Source organism: Rhinoraja longicauda, chromosome 10 (assembly GCF_053455715.1).
Source record: "Rhinoraja longicauda isolate Sanriku21f chromosome 10, sRhiLon1.1, whole genome shotgun sequence".
Classification (NCBI taxonomy): Eukaryota; Metazoa; Chordata; class Chondrichthyes; order Rajiformes; family Arhynchobatidae; genus Rhinoraja; species Rhinoraja longicauda.
The window spans coordinates 60,750,311-60,770,194 of NC_135962.1; the positions used below are offsets into that span (position 1 = coordinate 60,750,311).

Here is a 19,884-nt window from a genome sequence, read left to right on the forward strand (position 1 = left end):
GTAAGCCATTTAGGACTGAGATGAGGAAAAACTTTTTCACCCAGAGAGTTGTGAATCTGTGGAATTCTCTGCCACAGAAGGCAGTGGAGGCCAAGAGAGAGTTAGATTTCGCTATAAATGGCAAAAGGAATCAAGGGATATGGGGAAAAAGCAGGAACGGGGTACTGATTTCCGATGATCAGCCATGATCATATTGAATGGCAGTGCTGGCTCGAAGAATTCCACAGATTCACCACCCTCTGACTAAAGAAATTTCTCCTCATCACCGTCCTAATAGAATATCCTTTAAATTTGAGGCTATGACCTTTAGTCCTGGACTCTCTCACTAGTGGAAACATCCTCTCCACATCCACTCTATCCAAGCCTTTCACTATACGGTACGTTTCAATGAGGTCCTTCTTCTGAACTCCAGTGAGTACAGGCCCAGTGCCGTCAAACGCTCATCAAATGTTAACCTACACACATGTTAACCTGTTGGAAGTGTGGAGTCATGCACTTTGATAGTAGCAATAAAGGCGTAGACTATTGTCTAAATGGGGAGAGAATCCAGAAATCGGAGGTACAAAGGGACTTGGGAGTGCCGGTGCAGGATTCCCCAAAAGTTAATTTGCAAGTCGAATCGGTAGTAAAGAGATGCACGAGGCACTTACCATTACAATAAAAATGAGATGGGTTTTGACCGATACTTGAGCTTCCAGGTGTGATATTGGCATTGGTTTAATATTGTCATATGTATCGAGATACAGTAAGGGAAGCAGGATAGCGCCAAAAAAATCTTTGCAACCAAAAATCCTCTAGTCATTCATGCAAAGCAGCTGAGCATTGTGTTTGAAAACAAAGCCAACAGTATCTGCCTGAAAATAGATAGTGCTGGAGTAACTCAGCGGGTCAGGCAGCATCTCTGGAGAACATGGATTAGTGACGTTTCAGCACCCTTCTGCACACAGAAGACGTCACCTATCCATGTTCTCCACAGATGCTGCCTGACCTGCTGAGTTACTCCAGCACTCTTTGAAACGTCACCTATCCATGTTCTCCAGAGATGCTGCCTGTCCCGCTGAGTTACTCCAGCACTCTGTGAAATGTCACCTATCCATGTTCTCCACAGATGCTGCCTGACCCGCTGAGTTACTCCAGCACTTTGTGTCTATCTTTGGTATAAACCAGCAGCTGCAGTTCCTTTCTACAGACATAGCAGGTAACAAGGCCGAGGAAATCTCCCCCTCTCTACCTGCCACTGGCAAACAGTACCTGCCACAGACTCAACGATTATCTGGAAAGTCACTAATCTTTGGAATTAGCTACCACAGGAAGCTCTGGAGTTACTCCAGCACTCTGTGGCCTTTTGTCTACAATTCCTTACATCTCTGGCAAGTGATAGGTGGATACTGGTGAGGAGGTGGTGGTTGTGATAGGCAGAGGGTTGGTCAAGGGGCCAGAGATGAAAAGACAAAATATGTGAGATCAGAATTAAGGAGAGAAGAGGCATGAAGTGTGAAGCCGGGGGAAGGAATATTGGGAGAAGGGAACTTTGGGACGGGGGCGTTGGGGGGAAAGAGGGGAGAAATGGGTGCGCATCCAGGTGGGGCACAGAGAAGGGAGAAAAAAAGAGGGGGGGGGAATTGTTAACCGAGTCAAACAAGTGGAGAGGGGGAAAGAGGGAGGACAAAGAGGGCGGCACGGTAGCGCAGCGGTAGAGTTGCTGCTTTACAGCGAATGCAGCGCCGGAGACTCAGGTTCGATCCTGACTACGGGTGCTGCACTGTAAGGAGTTTGTACGTTCTCCCCGTGACCTGCGTGGGTTTTCTCCGAGATCTTCGGTTTCCTCCCACACTCCAAAGACGTACAGGTATGTAGGTTAATTGGCTGGGTAAATGTAAAAATTGTCCCTAGTGGGTGTAGGATAGTGTTAATGTACGGGGATCGCTGGGCGGCACGGACTTGGAGGGCCGAAAAGGCCTGTTTCCGGCTGTATATATATGATATGATGATATGATATGAAAAGGGAAATGGGGGACTTGGAGACAGGAGATAATTGGACAGGGGAGGGGAAAGGAGCAGGATGGGAGAAGAGGAGTAAAATGTAAATCCAGAGGGTGGGATGTGGCTGAGGCTGGGATATAGATTCCTTCCTTTCTTTCACCAGCACTCCCCGAACCCCCCCCCCCCCCCCCGTCAGTCCTAAGAAGATTGTGACCCAAAATGTCGCCTGTCCATTTCCCCTCTGTATGCATCACCATCACAATGGTGTAGCTGGTAGAGTTGCTGCCTGACACTGCCAGAGACCCGGGTTTGATCCTGACCTTAGGTGCTGTCTGTACGGAGTTTGCACCTTCTCCCTATGGGTTTCCTCCGAGTGTTCCGGTTTTCTCCCACATCACAAAGACATGCACACGAGTAGGTTAATTAGCCCTCTGTAAATTGCTCCAAGTGTGCAGGGAATGGATGAGAAAGTGGGATAACGTAGAACTAGTGTGAAAGGGTGATCGATGGTCGGCATTGGCATGGTGGGCCGAAGGGCCTGTTTCTATGCTACGTCTCTGAACTAAACTAAAATGCTGCCTAACCCGCTGAGTTCCTCCAGCACTTTGTGTTTTGCTCATGACTCCGTCGTTTGCAGTTCCTGGCGTCTTCAAATAATCTGCTCGAGGAATGGAGTCGTACAGCACGGAAACAGGCTCATCCATGCTGACCAAGAAGCCCCATCTATACTAGTCCCACCTTTACTTTAGACCTTAGATACATAGCATGGAAGAAGGCCCTTCGGCCCACCGAGTCTGCACCAACCAGCGATCAGCCCATACATTAGCACTATCTTACACACTAGACAATTTACAGAGGTCAATTAATCTCCAAACCTGCACGTCTTTGGATAGTGCGAGGAAACCAGACCACCCAGGGAAACCCACGTGGTCACAGGGAGAACGTATAAACTCTGTACAGACAACACCCTTAGTCAGGATCGAACCCGGGTTTCTGGCGCTGTAAGGCAGCAACTCTACCACAGCATCGCCCTGTCCGCGTTTGGCCCAAATCCCTCCACACCTTTCCCATCCGTATATCTATCCAAGTGTCTTTTAAACGATGTCAATTATACTTGCATCAACACAAAAGGACACAAAGTGTTGAAATAACATAGAAAATAAGTGCAGCAGGAGGCCATTTGGCCCTTCGAGCCAGCACTGCCATTCATTGTGATCATGGCTGATCATCCAAAATCAGTAACCCGTATCTGCCTTCTCCCCCTTTCCCTTGATTCCATTAACCCCTAGAGCTCTATCTAAAACTCATTTAAATTCATCCTGTGAATTGGCCTCCACTGCCTTCTGTGGCAGAGAATTCCACAAATTCACAACTCTCTGGGTGAAAAAGTTATTTCTCATCTCAGTTTTAAATGGTCTCCCCTTTATTCTTAGACTGTGGCCCCTGGTTCTGGACGCCCCCAACATTGGGAACATTTTTTCCTGCATCGAACTTGTCCAGTCCTTTTATAATTTTATATGTTTCTATAAGACCCCCTCTCATCCTTCTAAGTTCTAGTGAATACAAGCCCAGTCTTTCCAATCATATGACAGTCCCTCCATCCTGGGGATTAACCTCGTGAACCTACGCTGCACTTCCTCAATTGCAAGGATGTCCTTCCTCAAATTAGGAGACCAAAACTGCACACAATACTCCAGATGTGGTCTCACCAAGTCCCTGTACAACTGCAGAAGGACCTCTTTACTCCTATACTCAAATCCTCTCGTTATGAAGGCCAACATGCCATTAGCTTTCTTGACTGCCTGCTGTACTTGCATGTTCACTTTCAGTGACCGGTGTTCAAGGACACCCAGATCTCGTTGCACTTCCCTTTTTCCTAATCTGACACCATTGAGATAATAATCTGCCTCCTTATTTTTGCCGCCAATTGGATAACCTCACATTTATCTACATTATACTGCATCTGCCATGCATCTGCCCACTCACTCAACCTGTACAAGTCACCCTGCAACCTCCTAGCATCCTCTTCGCAGTTCACACTGCCACCCAGCTTTGTGTCATCTGCAAATTTGCTAGTGTTACTTTTAATTCCATCATCTAAATTATTAATATATATGGTAAACACTTGCGGCCCCAACACCAAGCCTTGCGGCACTCCACGCGCCACTGCCTGCCATTCTGACAGGGCCCTTTTTTTTTTTCCTACTCTGTTTCCTGTCTGCCAACCCATTCTCTGTCCATGTCAATACCCTACCCCCAATACCATGTGCTCTAATTTTGCCCACTAATCTCCTGTGTGGGACCTTATCAAAGGATCTCAAGTCCAGATACACTACATCCACTGGCTCTCCTTCATCCATTTTACTCATCACATCCTCAAAAAATTCCAGAAAATTAGTCAAGCGTAATTTCCCCTTCTTAAATCCATGCTGACTTGGACCAATCCTTTTACCGCTCTCCAAATGCGCCGTTATTATCTCTTTAATAATTGACTCCAGCATCTTCCCCACCACCGATGTTAGGCGAACTGGTCTATAATTCCCCGTTTTCTCTCTCACTCCTTTCTTGATAAGTGGGATAACATTAGCTACCCCTCCAATCCACAGGAACTGATCCTGAATCTATAGACCATTGGAAAATGTTCCAATGCGTCGATTTCTAGAGCCACCACCTTGAGTACCCTGGGATGCAGGCCCTGAGGATTTATCAGCCTTCAGTCCCATCAGTCTGCCCAATACTATTTCTTGCCTAATGCAAATTTCTTCCAGTTCCTCTGTCTCTCTAGATCCTCTGTCCTCTAGTACATTTGGGAGATTGGGTCCGACTTCACTAAGGAAGACACAAAGTGCCTGTTCAACTCTTCTGCCATTTCCTTGTTCCCCATAATAATTTCACCTGTTTCTGCCTTCAAGGGACCCACATTTGTCTTTATTAATCTTTTTCTCTGAACATACCTAAAGAAGCTTTTACTATCCTCCTTTATATTCTTGGCCAGCTTACCCTCGTATTTCATCTTTTCACCCCTATTGCCCTTTTTGTTACTTTCTGCTGTCCTTTGAAAGTTTCCCAATCTGGTGGCTTCCCGCTACTCTTTGCGATGTTATACATCTTTTCTTTTAGTTTTATTCCATCCCTAACTTCCCTTGTCAGCCACGGTTGCCTCTTACTCCCCTTAGAATCTTTCTTCCTCTTTGGAATGAAATGATCCGGCATCTTCTGGATTATGCCCAGAAATTCCTGCCATTGCTGTTCCACCGTCATTCCTGCTAGGATCCTTTTCCAGCATGTCAGGCAGCATCTGTGGAGACCGTGAAGAGGTGATGTTTCGGGTCGAGTCGTCACTTATCCATGTTCTCCAGAGATGCTGCCTGACCTGTTACTCCAGCACTTTGTGTCCTTTTGTGTATTAACCAGCACCTGCAGTTCCTTCTGTCCACCTCGTTCCATACACCCATCGCCCTCTGAGTGAAAACGTTGCACCTCAGATTCCTATTATTCCTCGCAACCAAAAAGAGCTCGGACATGGTGGAGGGGCATTTGGGGGACATAGTCGAAGATCCTCATCGCAATGTCTTGCTATCTGGTCAGGTTTGGGTTCATTACTGTCACATGGATCGAGGTACAATTAAAAGCTTTGTGTTCTGCATGCTCTCCAAACAGGCCAGATAAACCATACACAAAACCAAGTCAAACTCTGGTACAATAGGTGGAGCAAAGGGGTGCAGAATATAGTTCTCTGCATTGTAGCGCACCAGTTCCACAGACAAATGTCGCGCCACCACCATAGTCAGTCTGAAGAAGGGTCCTGACCAGAAAGATCATCCATCCATGTTCTCCAGAGATGCTGCATGACCAGCTGATTTACTCTAGCACCTTGTGTCCATCAGTATGCTTTCTTTCGTGCATCTTTAGAAGTTTGAAGAGTGGTTGGAGACATGATGAATTTCTCAGTTGGCCAAGGAAGTCGAGGCATTGGTGTGTCTTCTCGGCTAGCGGTTGGTCTGACAGTACGAGGTCCTGCCACACTTTTTGATGTGGCTGGACAGATGATGGTAGCTGAGATCCCATCAAATCTTCTGGGTGTGGCCGAGGTCCTATTAAACCTTCTGGGTGTGGCTGAAGTTCTCTCCCATTTTGCTATAGCTGGTCAGATAATTGTTGCCGATGTCCTATTGACTCTTCTTGGTGTGGTTGGTCAGATGGTGGTTGCTGAGGTCCTTCTTGAGCTTGAACTTGTCGCCACAGAGGCCGCAGGTGTGCAGGTGCATGTCCATGTGCCTCTGCAGCTGCTGGCTGCCCCCTAGCACCTGGAAGCAGACCTCGCAGGCCACCTGGCCGGCGGATAGGTGCGTGACCAGGTGGCGCAGGTGGTCCTGCTTGCGATAGGTGCCCTGGCCACAGCTGAGGCAGACGTAGCGGGCCACGCCGCGGTGCATGTCGAGGTGCAGCCGCAGCAGGCGCTCCCGAAGGAAGTTCTTGCCGCAGATGTGACATGCAAACTCCTTCTCGCGGGTGTGCGTAGCGTGGTGCTCCCGCAGGTGGCAGCGCTGAAAGAAGGCCTTGCCGCACAGCTGGCAGACGTGCTTGCGATGGGCATTGCGGAGAGGCGGGCCCGGAGGCCCAGCCTGGGGCAGGAGGCAGACGGACACGTGTTCGGCCCAGGGCCCTTCCTCCTCGAAGGACAGTGGGCACCCCGGGCAGCGGTAGGCCGTGCCTGCCTTGTGCCGGCACACGTGCTCCTCTAGTTGGCGCCGTCTGTGGAAGCTGACCCCGCATATGTGGCAGGAGAAGAGGCCTGAGGCCTGCCCGTCGCCCAGGCAACGCTCGGCATGCTCCCGCAGCCGGCCCCCCTTCACCAGGATGCGGCCACACTTCCCGCAGGCACACACGCTCTCTAGGTGGTGGGACACGTAGTGGTCGGCCCGTTGACTCTCGGACAAGGCCGCACCACACAGCTCGCAGGCTGGGCCTAGTGTTCCGTCACCGGCCTCCGTCTCCACCTCCTCCTTCATGCCTTCAACCCCCTCTCCTCCCTCCTCCTCCTCCTCATCCTCCGTCCAGCCCGGCTCCCGGCTGCCTAGGCCACAGGCTTCATCCTCGTCACCCCCGGCAATGGCTGCCCCCTCTTCCTCGTGCACCTCCACCACCATCAGGTCGCCCAGCCCCGTGGCAGCCGTGTCCTCAGGCTCTGTCTTGACCACGGGCCTGGCCGGGCTCTCTGCCACCTGCACCTGGCCCTCCGTCTCCGTGGTGACGGGCGCGGCCTCCCCCGGCAGGGCCCTGCAGCTGCCGCAGGTCAGCGAGTGCTCGTCCAGCAAACGCTCGCAGCTGAAGACGAAGCCGCAGCGGTCGCAGGTGTAACGCCGGCCAAAGCGCCGGTGCATTCGGCCCTTCATCCCTCCGCTGGCGCTGGCGCTGCCGCTGCCGCTGCTGCTGCGGCCTTGCTTGCGGGGCAGTCTGCCCGGGTCCTGGTTCACATCCAGCTCCGGGCCCACCTCACTGCTAGGCCTCGGCTCGGCTTCTCCCTCTGCTAGCACAGCAGCTGCCGCCGTCGCCACTACCCCTCCTCCCGTCACCGGGCCTCGCATCCTCACCCCAAACAGCATGGGCCCCTGGGCCGGGCCCGAGGGCCGGGGAGGAGGGGAGGGGGAGGAGGAGGAGGGGGCCCCGGCCTCCCGCAGCTCCTCCAGGCTGCGCGGCACGTAGTAGAGCTGCAGGAAGGACATGGCGGCGCGGAGCTGCTGGAAGTCGGAGGGCTGGCCCACCACGCGGCCCAGGTACATCAGCTGCAGGATCAGGTCGAAGGACTCGGCGCTCACCTCGGCCTGGTTCAGGCTGAGCTGGGCCGGGGCAGCCTGTGCGTGCTGCTGCTGCTGCTGCTGCCCGATGAAGAGCATGCGGAAATAGGAGCTGCAGGCCGTCAGCACCGCCCGGTGGGCCCGGAAGTAGATGTCGCCGATCACCACGCAGCAGTCACACAGGAAGCCCCACTCACGTTGGCTGTTCAGCTGCTGCAGCACATACTCACTGTGGCTGGGCCGAGACATCTTGCACCAGGCCGGGCTGGGCCAGACTGGGCCACAGGCTCTGCAGAGGGAGATACACGGGTCAGTGCACTGCAGACAGACACAAAGTGCGATAAAACACCTACATACATTGCCCCCCGTAATGTTGTGGACAAACACCCATCATTTATTTATTTGCCTCTGTATTCCATAATTTGAGATTCGTAATAGAAAAAAATCACATGTGGTTAAAATACACATTGTCAGATTTTATTAAAGGCCATTTTTATACATTTTGGTTTCACCATGTAGAAATTACAGCAGTGTTTATACATATCCCCCCCATTTCAGGGCACCATAATGTTTGGGATACATGGCTTCACAGGTGTTTGTAATTGCTCAGGTGCGTTCAAATGCCTCCTTAATGCAGGTATAAGAGCTCTCAGCACCGCTTTTCCTCCAGTCTTTCCATCACCTTTGGAAACCTTTATTGCTGTTTATCAACATGAGGACCAAAGTTGTGCCAATGAAAGTCAAAGAAGCCGTTATGAGACTGAGAAACTAGAATAACACTGTTAGAGACATCAGCCAAACCTTAGGCTTATCAAAATCAACTGTTTGGAACATCATTAAGAAGAAAGAGAGCACTGGTGACCTTACTAATCGCAAAGGGACTGAAAGACCTCCACAGCTGATGACAGTAGAATTCTCTTTGTAATTTTTTAAAACCCCAAAACACCTGCCCGACAGATCAGAAACACTCTTCAGGAGTCAGGTGTGGATTTGTCAATGACCACTGTCCGCAGAAGACTTCATGATTAGAAATACAGAGGCTACACTGCAAGATGCAAACCACTGGTTAGCCGCAAAAATAGGATGGCCAGGTTACAGCTTGCCAAGAAGTACTTGAAAGAGCAACCACAGTTCTGGAAAAGGGTCTTGTGGACAGATGAGACGAAGATTAACTTGTATCAGAGTGATGGCAAGAGCAAAGTATGAAGGAGAGAAGGAACTGCCGAAGATCCAAACCATACCACCTCATCTGTGAAACACGGTGGTGGGGGTGTCATGGCCTGGGCATGTATGGCTGCTGAAGGTACTGGCTCACTTATCTTCATTGATTGATGATACAACTGCTGATGGTAGTAGCATAATGAATTCTGAAGTGTATAGACACATCCTTTCTGCTCAAGGTCAAACAAATGCCTCAAAACTCATTGGCCGGCGGTTAATTCTACAGCAAGACAATGGTCCCAAACATACTGCTAAAGCAACAAAGGAGTTTTTCAAAGCTAAAAAATTGTCAATTCTTGAGTGGCCAAGTTAATCACCTGATCTGAACCCAATTGAGCATGCCTTTTATATGTTGAAGAGAAAACTGAAGGGGACTAGCCTCCAAACCAAGCATAAACTAAAGATGGCTGCAATGGTCGCAGAGCATCACCAGAGAAGACACCCAGCAACTGGTGATGTCCATGAATCGCAGACTTCAAGCAGTCATTGCATGCAAAGGATATGCAACAAAACACTAAACACGACTACTTTCATTTACATGACATTGCTGTGTCCCAAACATTATGGTGCCCTGAAATGGGGGGGACTATGTATAAACACTGCTGTAATTTCTACATGGTGAAACCAAAATATATAAAAAATACCCTTTATTAAAATCTGACAATGTGCACTTTAACCACGTGTGATTTTTTCTATTACAAATCTCAAATTGTGGAGTACAGAGGCAAATAAATAAATGATGGGTCTTTGTCCCAAACATTATGGAGGGCACTGTATTGTGACTATAACTGTTCTGCTCGTTGACACGTATTGCGAAACTAAAGATGCCACATTGTTCTTTGGAAAGCCTTGGCCGAATGATTGGAGCATCGTGTGCAGATATTTGTTTCTTTGTGCGTGGTGTTATTATCTGTTATTATCAAAACCAACAGCTCCTATGTACAAGTCTGAGTAATGTAATTTAGGCAGTTTCGATAAAATCGCAATGCCCTGACTAAGATGTTGAAGGAACTAAGATGTGTGCTAGTCTGCGCATACTCTTGTTTGTTCAGCAGAATATAAACCCATGCCGTCTGTACTCTGTGGAGGAACTGTCCCCCGGGGCAGTTCCTCTGAGATATCACGTCATAAAGTCTCACTTTCCATAAGTCCGTGTCATCGAATGATTTGTCTGACAACAAGGTCAAGGAGCAGAATTAAGCCATTCGGCCCATCAAGTCTGTCATTCAATCATGGCTGAACTATCTTCCCCTCTCAACCCCATTCTCCTGCCTTCTCCCCATAACCCTCGACACCCCTACTGTTCAAGAATCTATCAATCTCCGCCTTAAAAATATCCACTGACTTGGCCTCCACAGCCATCTGTGCCAACGAATTCCACATATTCACCACCCTCTGGCTAACGAAATTCCTTCTCATCTCCTTTCTTAAGGTATATCCTTTTATTCTGAGTCCTGACCCAAAACGTCATCTATCCTTGTTCTCCACAGATGCTGCCTGACCCGCTGAGTTACTCCAGCACTCTGTGAAACGTCACCTATCCATGTCTCCACAGATGCTGCCTGACCTGCTGAGTTACTCCAGCATGTTGCGTCTTTGACTGACAAGTGATAGGTGGCTACGGGGGCGGGACAGGGGAGGGATTGATTGGCAGATGGGTGGACAAAGGCTTGTCATGAAAAGAAGACAAAAGGCTGTGATAAGGAGAAGAGAGAAATGTGAAGCCAGAGGAAGGGATGGTCCAGACTATTTGCCAGCCGCAGCCTCCACGTCTAGCCCCTCACAGCCCCAGCTACAACTCTCCATTCTGCCTTTGACACCTTGGGACCAGGCTGCTCCTGTACATCCTCCTGCTTCCCTTCCAGATTAACCTCCCCTGAATCAGCACCTCATCTGTATCATTCTCCTCCTCTAACACGTTCCTCCATGGACCCATCCTCCCAACATCCCTGCCCTCCCACAATGCTGTCTTAGAAACATACAAAATAGGTGCAGGAGTAGGCCATTCGGCCCTTCGAGCCTGCACCGCCATTCAATATGATCATGGCTGATCATCCAACTCAGTATCCTGTACCTGCCTTCTCTCCATACCCCCTGATCCATTTAGCCACAAGGGCCACATCTAACTCCCTCTTAAATATAGCCAATGAACTGGCCTCAACCACCTTCTGTGGCAGAGAATTCCACAGATTCACCACTCTCTGTGTGAAAAAAAAAATTCTCATCTCGGTCCTAAAAGACTTCCCCCTTATCCTTAAACTGTGACCCCTTGTTCTGGACTTCCCCAACATCGGGAACAATCTTCCTGCATCTAGCCTGTCCAACCCCTTAAGAATTTTGTAAGTTTCTATAAGATCCCCCCTCAATCTTCTAAATTCCAGTGAGTACAAGCCGAGTCTATCCAGTCTTTCTTCATATGAAAGTCCTGCCATCCCAGGGATCAATCTGGTGAACCTTCTCTGTACTCCCTCTATGGCAAGAATGTCTTTCCTCAGATTAGGAGACCAAAACTGTACGCAATACTCCAGGTGTGGTCTCACCAATGCCCTGTACAACTGCAGCAGAATCTCCCTGCTCCTATACTCAAATCCCCTCGCTATGAATGCCAACATACCATTCACTTTCTTCACTGCCTGCGGTGCCACTGTCTTCAGCGGTGGCCGTACCATCAACGCCCCTGAATCAGGTGCAAGCGTTGCCTCTCCTTCCTCCTTCACCGGGACTTTCAAAATCATTCACATGGACAGGAAAGGTAGAGGGGGATATGGGGCAAACACAGACAAATGGGACTGGCTTAGATGGGAATCGTGGTCAGAATGCGCGAGTTGAGTCAAAGGGCCCTATTTCTGTACTATATGACTCTAAACCCTCCTGCCGATGATTTTTATACAATTGAATTGAAATATACAGCATGAAAACAGTCCCTTCGGCCCACCAAGTCCACAACGACCATCGATCACCCATTCAAACTGGTTCTATGCTATCCCACTTTCTCATCCACTCCCTTCACACTCGATGTAATTTACAGAGGGCCAATTAACCTACAAACCTTTGTTTGGGATGTGTGAGGAAACCGGAGCGCCGAGAGGAAAGCCACGTGGTCACGTGGAGATTGTGCAAAGTTCACACAGACGGCAGCCGAGGCCAGGATCGAACCCGGGTCTGTGGCGATGTGAGACAGCAGCTCTACCCGCTGCGCCACTGTGCTGCTAGGATGGCTGTCCAACACCACCACCTTGTGTGTTTGTTCTAGAATGTTGTTGGAACATGCTGCACTTTTAGTTTAGTTTACTATTGTCACACGTACCAAGGTACAGTGAAAAGCTTTTTGTTTGAATGCTATCCAGTCAAAGAAAAGATTAGCAAGTTTGACCTCACCCAGCCAGTGGCCACGTGCTCCCGCTCCACCAACAGCAACCCGCCTTCCTGGGCCGGGAAGCGGGTTGCTATGTAACCTCCGTCAGGCGGCGCCTGGACCTCCGGGCCTACACTGTCCGGGCCTAATACGGGACAAGGGCGGTCTCGTACGGGACAAATCAATTTAGCCCAAAACACGGGATGTCACGGCTAATAGGGGACAGTTGGCAACCCTAGGTGTAACTGCCCAAGCGAAATATGAGGTGCTGTTCCTCCAATTTGCGTGTGACCTCACGCTTGACTGTGGAGGTTGCTAAGGACAAAAAGGTCTGTGGGAATGGGAAGGGGCGTTAAAATGTTTGGAAACCGGGAGATTGCCTAGGCCAAGGCAGATTGAGCGTAGGTGTTCAGCGAAACGATCGCTCTGTCTGCGCCTGGTGTCGCCGATATATAGGAGTCCACACTGAGAACAGTGGATACCGTAGATGAGGTTGGAGCATGTGCAAGCGAACTTCCCGGTTTAGTTTGGAAATACAGCATGGAAACAGGCGCTTCAGCCCACACCAACCATCCATCACCCGCTCACACTAGTTCTGTTATCATGGACCAGTCTCTCCCTCTTCTCATCGGGAAAGAGGTACAGAAGTGTGAAATCGCACACACCTCCAGATTCAGGAACAGTTTCTTCCCAGCTGTTATCAGGCAACTGAACCATCCCATCACCAACTAGAGAGCGGTCCTTGAGACCCACGACTATCTTTAATCGGACTTCACCTTTTACTAAACAGTATTCCCTTTAAAAGGACATTTGGACAGGTACATGGATAGGATGGGTTTAGTGGGATATGGGCCAAACGCGGCGGGCAGGTGGGACTAGTGCTGATGAGGCATTGTGGTCAGTATGGACAAGTTGGGCCGAAGGGGCTGTTTCCACGCTGTGATAGGTAGATACACGTCCTCCACTGCCCTGCAACCACCCCAACCGCTTGCACTAACCCGCGGTTGCAACACAATCTGCTGCGTTGCTCCAACCTCCAAGCCAGCTGCACGGGGGGGGGGGGGCAGCTGCGCGGGGGGGGGGGGCAGCTGCGCCGGGGGGGGGGGGGCAGGCTACACAGGGGGCCCAGCTGCAACTCACCGGTCCGCTTGCTTTGCATTACTGCAACCCCCGCGTCCAGTTGCAACACCACCGGCCGGGTGCATTAACGCAGTTACCGGGTCCAGCTGCAACGCAACCGGCCAGTTGCCAATATCCGTTCCCTAATGTAGTGCAAAGTGCCCGGTTGCATTTACTCCAATGCAGCCACAACGCACCCGGCCGGTTGCATTTACTCCAATGCAGCCACAACGCACCCGGCCGGTTGCATTAACCCCAGCCCAGCCTTCCCGGTTGCATCGCACAGGGTGCGGGGCCGGTCGGCGGAGACACATCACACCCTCCCTCTCCCAGCCTTTACCTTGCCTTTGCAGAAGCGGCCGGCGGTCGGGCGGTCGGGTGGTCTGCCGTGGGCCGGAGTCCGGCGGGACGGTGTGCTCTGCCTGGGTCGTGGTTACAAAAGCTTCGGGCCTCCGCTGCACACATCGACAGGAAATGAGCCGCTGTCTCTCCTCCTTCCAGGGGAAACGCGCTGTGCGAACTCTCTGAGGTTGCAGCACCGCCTGCCCCTTGCACACAGTCAAGTCAAGTCAATTTTATTTGTATAGCACATTTAAAAACAACCCACGTTGACCAAAGTGCTGTACATCTGATTAGTGATACGCTGTACAGTGATACGAGACAGCCAAGTGTCCCACACAGAACAATGACATCCTTAGTTGCTGCAGCACAGCACAATGTGCAAAAACACATTACACTGTAAACAATATGATAAACGAGAGAGAAAAAAGTGTGCATGTCACTGGAGTTTAGAAGGATGAGAGGGGGTCTTATAGAGACGTATACAATTATGAAAGGACTGGACAAGCTAGACGCAGGAAAAATGTTCCCAATGTTGGGGGAGTCCAGAACCAGGGGCCACAGTCTAAGAATAAAGGGGAGGCCATTTAAAACTGAGGTGAGAAAAAAAACTTTTACACCCAGAGAGTTGTGAATTTGTGGAATTATCCACCACAGAAGGCAGAGGAGGCCAATCCATGAATGAATTTAAAAGAGAGTTAGATAGAGCTCTAGGGGCTAGTGGAATCAAGGGAAATGGGGAGAAGGCAGGCACGGGTTACTGATTGTGGATGATCACAATGAAAGGCGGTGCGGGCTCGAAGGGACAAATGGCCTCCTCCTGTACCTATTTTCTATGTTTCTATATACCCATACAAGTACACACACATCTATATATGCGTAGGAAAGAACTGCAGATGCTGGTTTAAATCGAAGGTCGTCTGAAGAAGGGTCTCGACCCGAAATGTCACCCATTCCTTCTCTCCAGCGATGCTGCCTGTCCCGCTGAGTTACTCCAGCATTTTGTGTCTACCTTATATATATATATGCATATCCACATACATATTTCAATTTTGGGTCGAGACCCTTCCTCAGACTCCTACCACACACACATATAAATATATATAAATATGTATAAATATATATATATACACATACAAAAAATAAACAATGGTAATGCAATAATAGTAATAGTTAATTGTAGTTCAGAGCTTATTTGAGGTTGTGGTGTTTAATAGCCTGATGGCTGTAGGGAAGAAGCTGTTCCTGTGCCTGGATGTTACATTTTTCAGGCTCCTGTACCTTCTTCCCAATGGCAGGGGTGAAATGAGTCATGCCAGGGTGGTGTGGGTCTCTGATCATGCTGGCTGCCTTTTTGAGGCAGCTACTCTGATAAATCCCTTCTATGGTGGGGAGCTCAGAGCCGATGATGGAAGTTCACAACTTTTTGCAGTTTTTTTCGCTCTGCATTACTGCAACCCCCGTGACCAGCTGCAATGCCACCGGCTGGTTGCATTAATGCAACTTTTCCGCTCCTGGGCGTTCAAGTTGCCGAACCCGGTGCTTCCTGTTGAGAAAGAATTTCATTGTTCCGTTTTCGACTAACCCAAAGTATTTCACTGATTCACTGAACACCTCCACTTAGTCCATCTTAACCAACCTGATTTCCCAGTGGCTCAGCACTTCAACTCCTCCTCCCATTCCCAATCTGACCTTTCTGTCCTGGGCCTCCTCCATTGTCAGAGTGAGGCCCAGCGCAAATTGGAGGAACATCACCTCATATTTTGCTTGGGTAGTTTGCACCCCAACGGTATGAACATTGACTTTTCTAACTTCAGATAGTCCCTGCTTTCCCTCTCTATCCCCTCCCTCTTCCCAGTTCTCCCACTAGTCTTCCGGTCTCCGACTACATCCCAGCCCCTCCCCTGACATCCGTCTTAAGAAGGGTCTCGACCCAAAACATCACCCATTCCTTCTCTCCAGAGATGTTGCCTGACCGGGTTGAATTACTCCAGCTTTTTGTGTCTACCTTCGATATAAACCAGCATCTGCAGTTTTTTTCCTTTCAGCTGTGAATTTTTTACATTCTTCCAACACAATAGGTACAGTGGATTTTACATGTCTGAAAATATTCATAAATGAACATCCTTCAAATTTTTGTTCCATCTTATTAGAAAAGACATTCTCCCATTTGTCTTGCAAAAGGGTTCCAAAAAGAAAATTTTCGTATCCCTGTGGCAGAGAATTCCACAAATTCACAACTCTCTGGGTGAAACAGTTTTTTCTCACCTCAGTTTTAAATGGCCTCCCCTTTATTCTAAGACTGTGGCCCCTGGTTCCGGACTCACCTAACATTAGGAACATTTTTCCTGCATCTAGCTTGTCCTTTTATAATTTTATATGTTTCTATAAGATCCCCTCTCATCCTTCTAAACTCCAGTGAATACAAGCCTAGTCTTTTCAATCTTTCCTCATATGCCAGTCCTGCCATCCCAGGGATCAATCTCGTGAACCTACGCTGCACTGCCTCAATTACAAGGATGTCCTTCCTCAAATTAGGAGACCAAAACTACACAATACTCCAGGTGTGGTCTTACCAGGGCCCTATACAACTGCAGGAGAACCTCTTTACTCCTATACTGAAATCCTCTTGTTATGAAGGCCAACTTTCCATTAGCTTTCTTCACTGCCTGCTGTACCTGCACGCCAACTTTCAGTGACTGGTGTACAAGGATACCCAGGTCTCGCTGCACCTCCCCCTTACCTAACCTAACTCCATTGAGATAATTTCTTCACAAAATGCTGGAGTAACTCAGCAGGTCGGGCAGCATCTCGGGAGAGAAGGAATGGGATGATAATCTGCCTCCTTGTTTTTGCCGCCAAAGTGGATAACCTCACATTTATCTATATTATACTGCATCTGCCACGCATCTGCCCACTCACTCAACCTGTCCAGGTCACCCTGCAACCTCCTAACATCCTCCTCACAGTTTACACTGCCACCCAGCTTTGTGTCATCCGCAAAGTTGCTAGCGTTGCTTCTAATTCCCTCTTCCAAATCATTAATATATATAGTAAACAGTTCCGAGCTTTGCGGAACTCCACTCGCCACTGCCTGCCATTCTGAAAAGGACCCGTTTACTCCTACTCTTTGCTTCCTGTCTGCCAACCAATTTTCTATCCATGTCAACACCCTACCCCCTGCTTCTGGTGCTTCTTGTGCGTAGTGGTGGAAAGATTGGTGGAAACAGGGCCGCGTCGTGAACACTCTTTCCTTGACCCCTGAGAAAGGATGTGGTGGCTTTAGAGGGTCCAAAGGAGGTTTACAAGTAGGATCCCAGGAATGAGTCGGTTAACCTAAGATGAGCGTTTGTCAGCACTGGGCCTGTACTCGCTGGAGTTTAGAAGAATGACGGGGGACCTCATTGAAACATACAGAATAGTGAAAGGCTTGGATAGAGTAGTTGTGGAGAGGATGTTTCCACTAGTGGGAGAGTCTAGGACTAGAGGTCATAGCCTCAGAATTAAAGGACTTATTTTAGGAAGATGAGGAGAATTTCTTTAGTCAGAAGGTGGTGAATCTGTGGAATTCTTGGCCACAGAAGACTGTGGAGGCCAAATCAGTGGATACTTTTAAGGTAGAGATAGATAGATTCTTGATTAGTACAGGTGTCAGAGGTTATGGGGAGAAGGCAGGAGAATGGGGTTGGGAGGAAGTGATAGATCAACCATGATTGAATGGCGGAGTAGACTTGCTGGGCTGAATGGCCTAATTCTACTCCTATCACATGACCTTATGAATTAGGTCATTCGGCCCGACAAGTCTAGTCCGCCATTCAATCATGATGGATCTATCTTTCACTCTTAACCCCATTTTCCTACCTTCTCCCCATAACCCCTGACACCCGTACTAATCAAGAATCTATCTATCTCTGCCTTAAAAATATCCATTGACTTGGGCACTTGGTATGTGGTGTGGCATGACCACTTGCATGAGACACACTGGAGCAGCAACTCTCTCGCTGGTGAATTGGCACTGCGGTAATATTATGGATCTGGGATAGACACAAAATGCTGGAGTAACTCAACGAGTCAGGCAGCATCTCTGAAGAAAAGGAATAGGTGATGTTTTGGGTCGAGTCCCTTCATTTCAGGCAGCATCTCTGGAGCAAAGGAATCTTGCCATCTGTCAGATCAACTTTGTGGTGGGGGCTGGCATCAGGATATGATGGAAATATGTAGGAGGGTCTGAGGAATATAGAGTAAAATGTTGATCAAATTATCCTGTTCCATTTTCAAACCACACATCATTAATGAGAGGAACACTCCCCATGTTCTCCAGAAATGCTGCCTGAGCCGCTGAGTTAATCCAAGACTGTCTCCTTTTCCCCATAGACATTGTGCAGTCACTGGGAGATTCAACACAAATATTCTCTACCTCTCTGACATCATTGATGGTGGGAAGATTCCTCTAATTTAGTTAACTTCAGTTTAGTGATACAGCATGGAAACAGGCCCTTTGGCCCACGAATCTGCACCGACCAGCGATTCTCTGTACGCAGGCAAGTGGGACTAGTGTAGCTGGGACATTGTTGGCCAGTGTGGGCGAGTTAGGCCGAAGGGCCTGTTTCCACACTGTATCACTCCATGAATAGTTCTATCGTGTACTCTAGAGACAATTTACAGAAGCTAGTTAACCTGCAGGCCTGCATGTCTTTGGGATGTGAGAGGAAACTGGGGCACCTGGAGAAAACCCATGCGGGTCACGGGGAGAATGTACCAACAGCACCTGTAGTCAGGATTGAACCCGGTCCCTGGCGCTGTGAGGCAGCAACTCTACCCGCTGCGCCACCGTGCTGCCCAGTGACACATCAGCCATGATCATATGATCAGCCATGATCATATTGAATGGCGGTGCAGGCTCGAAGGGCCGAATGGCCTACTCAAGTCAAGTCAAGTCAAATTTATTTGTCACATACACATACTCGATGTGCAGTGAAATGAAAGTGGCAATGCCTGCGGGTTGTGCACAAAAAGAATTACAGTTACAGCATATAAATAAAGTTAATAAGTTACTAAACATAGCACAAAAAGTGTCGACAAAAATTTAGTCTCTGGGGTTATAAAAGTTGACAGTCCTGATGGCCTGTGGGAAGAAGCTCCGTCTCATCCTCTCCCTTTTCACAGCGTGACAGCGGAGGCGTTTGCCTGATCATAGCATCTGGAACAGTCCGTTACTGGGGTGGTAGGGGTCCCTCATGATCTTGCTTGCTCTGGATCTGCACCTCCTGATGTATAGGTCCTGCAGGGGGACGAGTGTAGTTCCCATGGTGCGTTCTGCCGAACGCACTACTCTCTGCAGGGCCATCCTGTCCTGGGCAGAGCTGTTCCCAAACCAGACTGTAATATTGCTGGACAGGTTGCTCTCTACAGCCCCAGAGTAGAAGCAATGAAGGATCCTCAGCGACACTCTGAATTTCCTCAGTTGTCTAAGGTGGTAAAGGCGCTGCTTAGCCTTACCCACCAGTGCGGCAATGTGCGTTGCCCACGTCAGATCCTCTGCGATGCGGACTCCCAAGTATTTGAAACTGCTCACCCTATCCACAATAGACCCATTTATCTCGAGTGGCATGTACGTCCTTGGATGTTTAGCCCTTCTGAAGTCCACAATCAGCTCCTTTGTTTTAGTGACATTCAAGAGGAGGCTATTGTCCTGACACCAGAGTGCCAGATCAGCCACCTCCTCCCGGTAAGCCTTCTCATCGTTGTTGGAGATCCGGCCCACCACCACAGTGTCATCAGCAAACTTGATGATGGAGTTTGAGCTGAACCTGGCCACACAGTCATGTGTGTACAGGGAGTACAGTAGGGGGCTAAGGACGCAACCCTGGGGGGATCCTATGTTCAGGGTGAGGGAGCTAGATGTGTGTTCCCCCATCCTGACCACTTGGGGCCTGGCAGTGAGAAAGTCCAGGACCCAGGCACACAGAGGGGTGCTAAGCCCCAGTTCCAGCAGCTTCTCAACCAGTCTGCTGGGGACTATTGTGTTGAATGCTGAACTAAAGTCAATGAACAGCATCCTCACATAGC

At 49.3% G+C, this 19,884-nt stretch overlaps 1 protein-coding gene across 2 annotated transcripts; it reads right to left on the reverse strand.

Moving 5' to 3' along the window:
• Window positions 1-487: 487 nt before the first annotated feature.
• Window positions 488-14,028, reverse strand: zbtb1 (zinc finger and BTB domain containing 1). 2 transcript variants are annotated; one of them, XM_078406971.1, is made up of 2 exons: window positions 13,817-14,028; window positions 488-8,070 (listed from the first exon to the last, which is right to left on the reverse strand). In XM_078406971.1, the coding sequence occupies exons 1-2, from the start codon at window positions 13,939-13,941 to the stop codon at window positions 6,153-6,155; spliced, it is 2,043 nt and encodes a 680-aa protein (XP_078263097.1). In that variant the 5' UTR covers window positions 13,942-14,028; the 3' UTR covers window positions 488-6,152. The 2 variants fall into 2 exon arrangements, with proteins under 2 accessions (XP_078263097.1, XP_078263099.1); XM_078406973.1 differs by having other exon boundaries at window positions 13,822-13,916.
• Window positions 14,029-19,884: the final 5,856 nt, after the last annotated feature.

Coding starts and splice junctions, on each gene's coding strand:
- zbtb1 (XM_078406971.1), bottom strand. CDS start 13,941: ATGTGTGCAGCGGAGGCCCGAAGCTTTTGTAACCACGACCCAGGCAGA. Junction 8,071..13,816: donor GCCGCTTCTGCAAAGGCAAG/GTAAAGGCTGGG, acceptor CTCCCTCTGCAG/AGCCTGTGGCCCAGTCTGGC.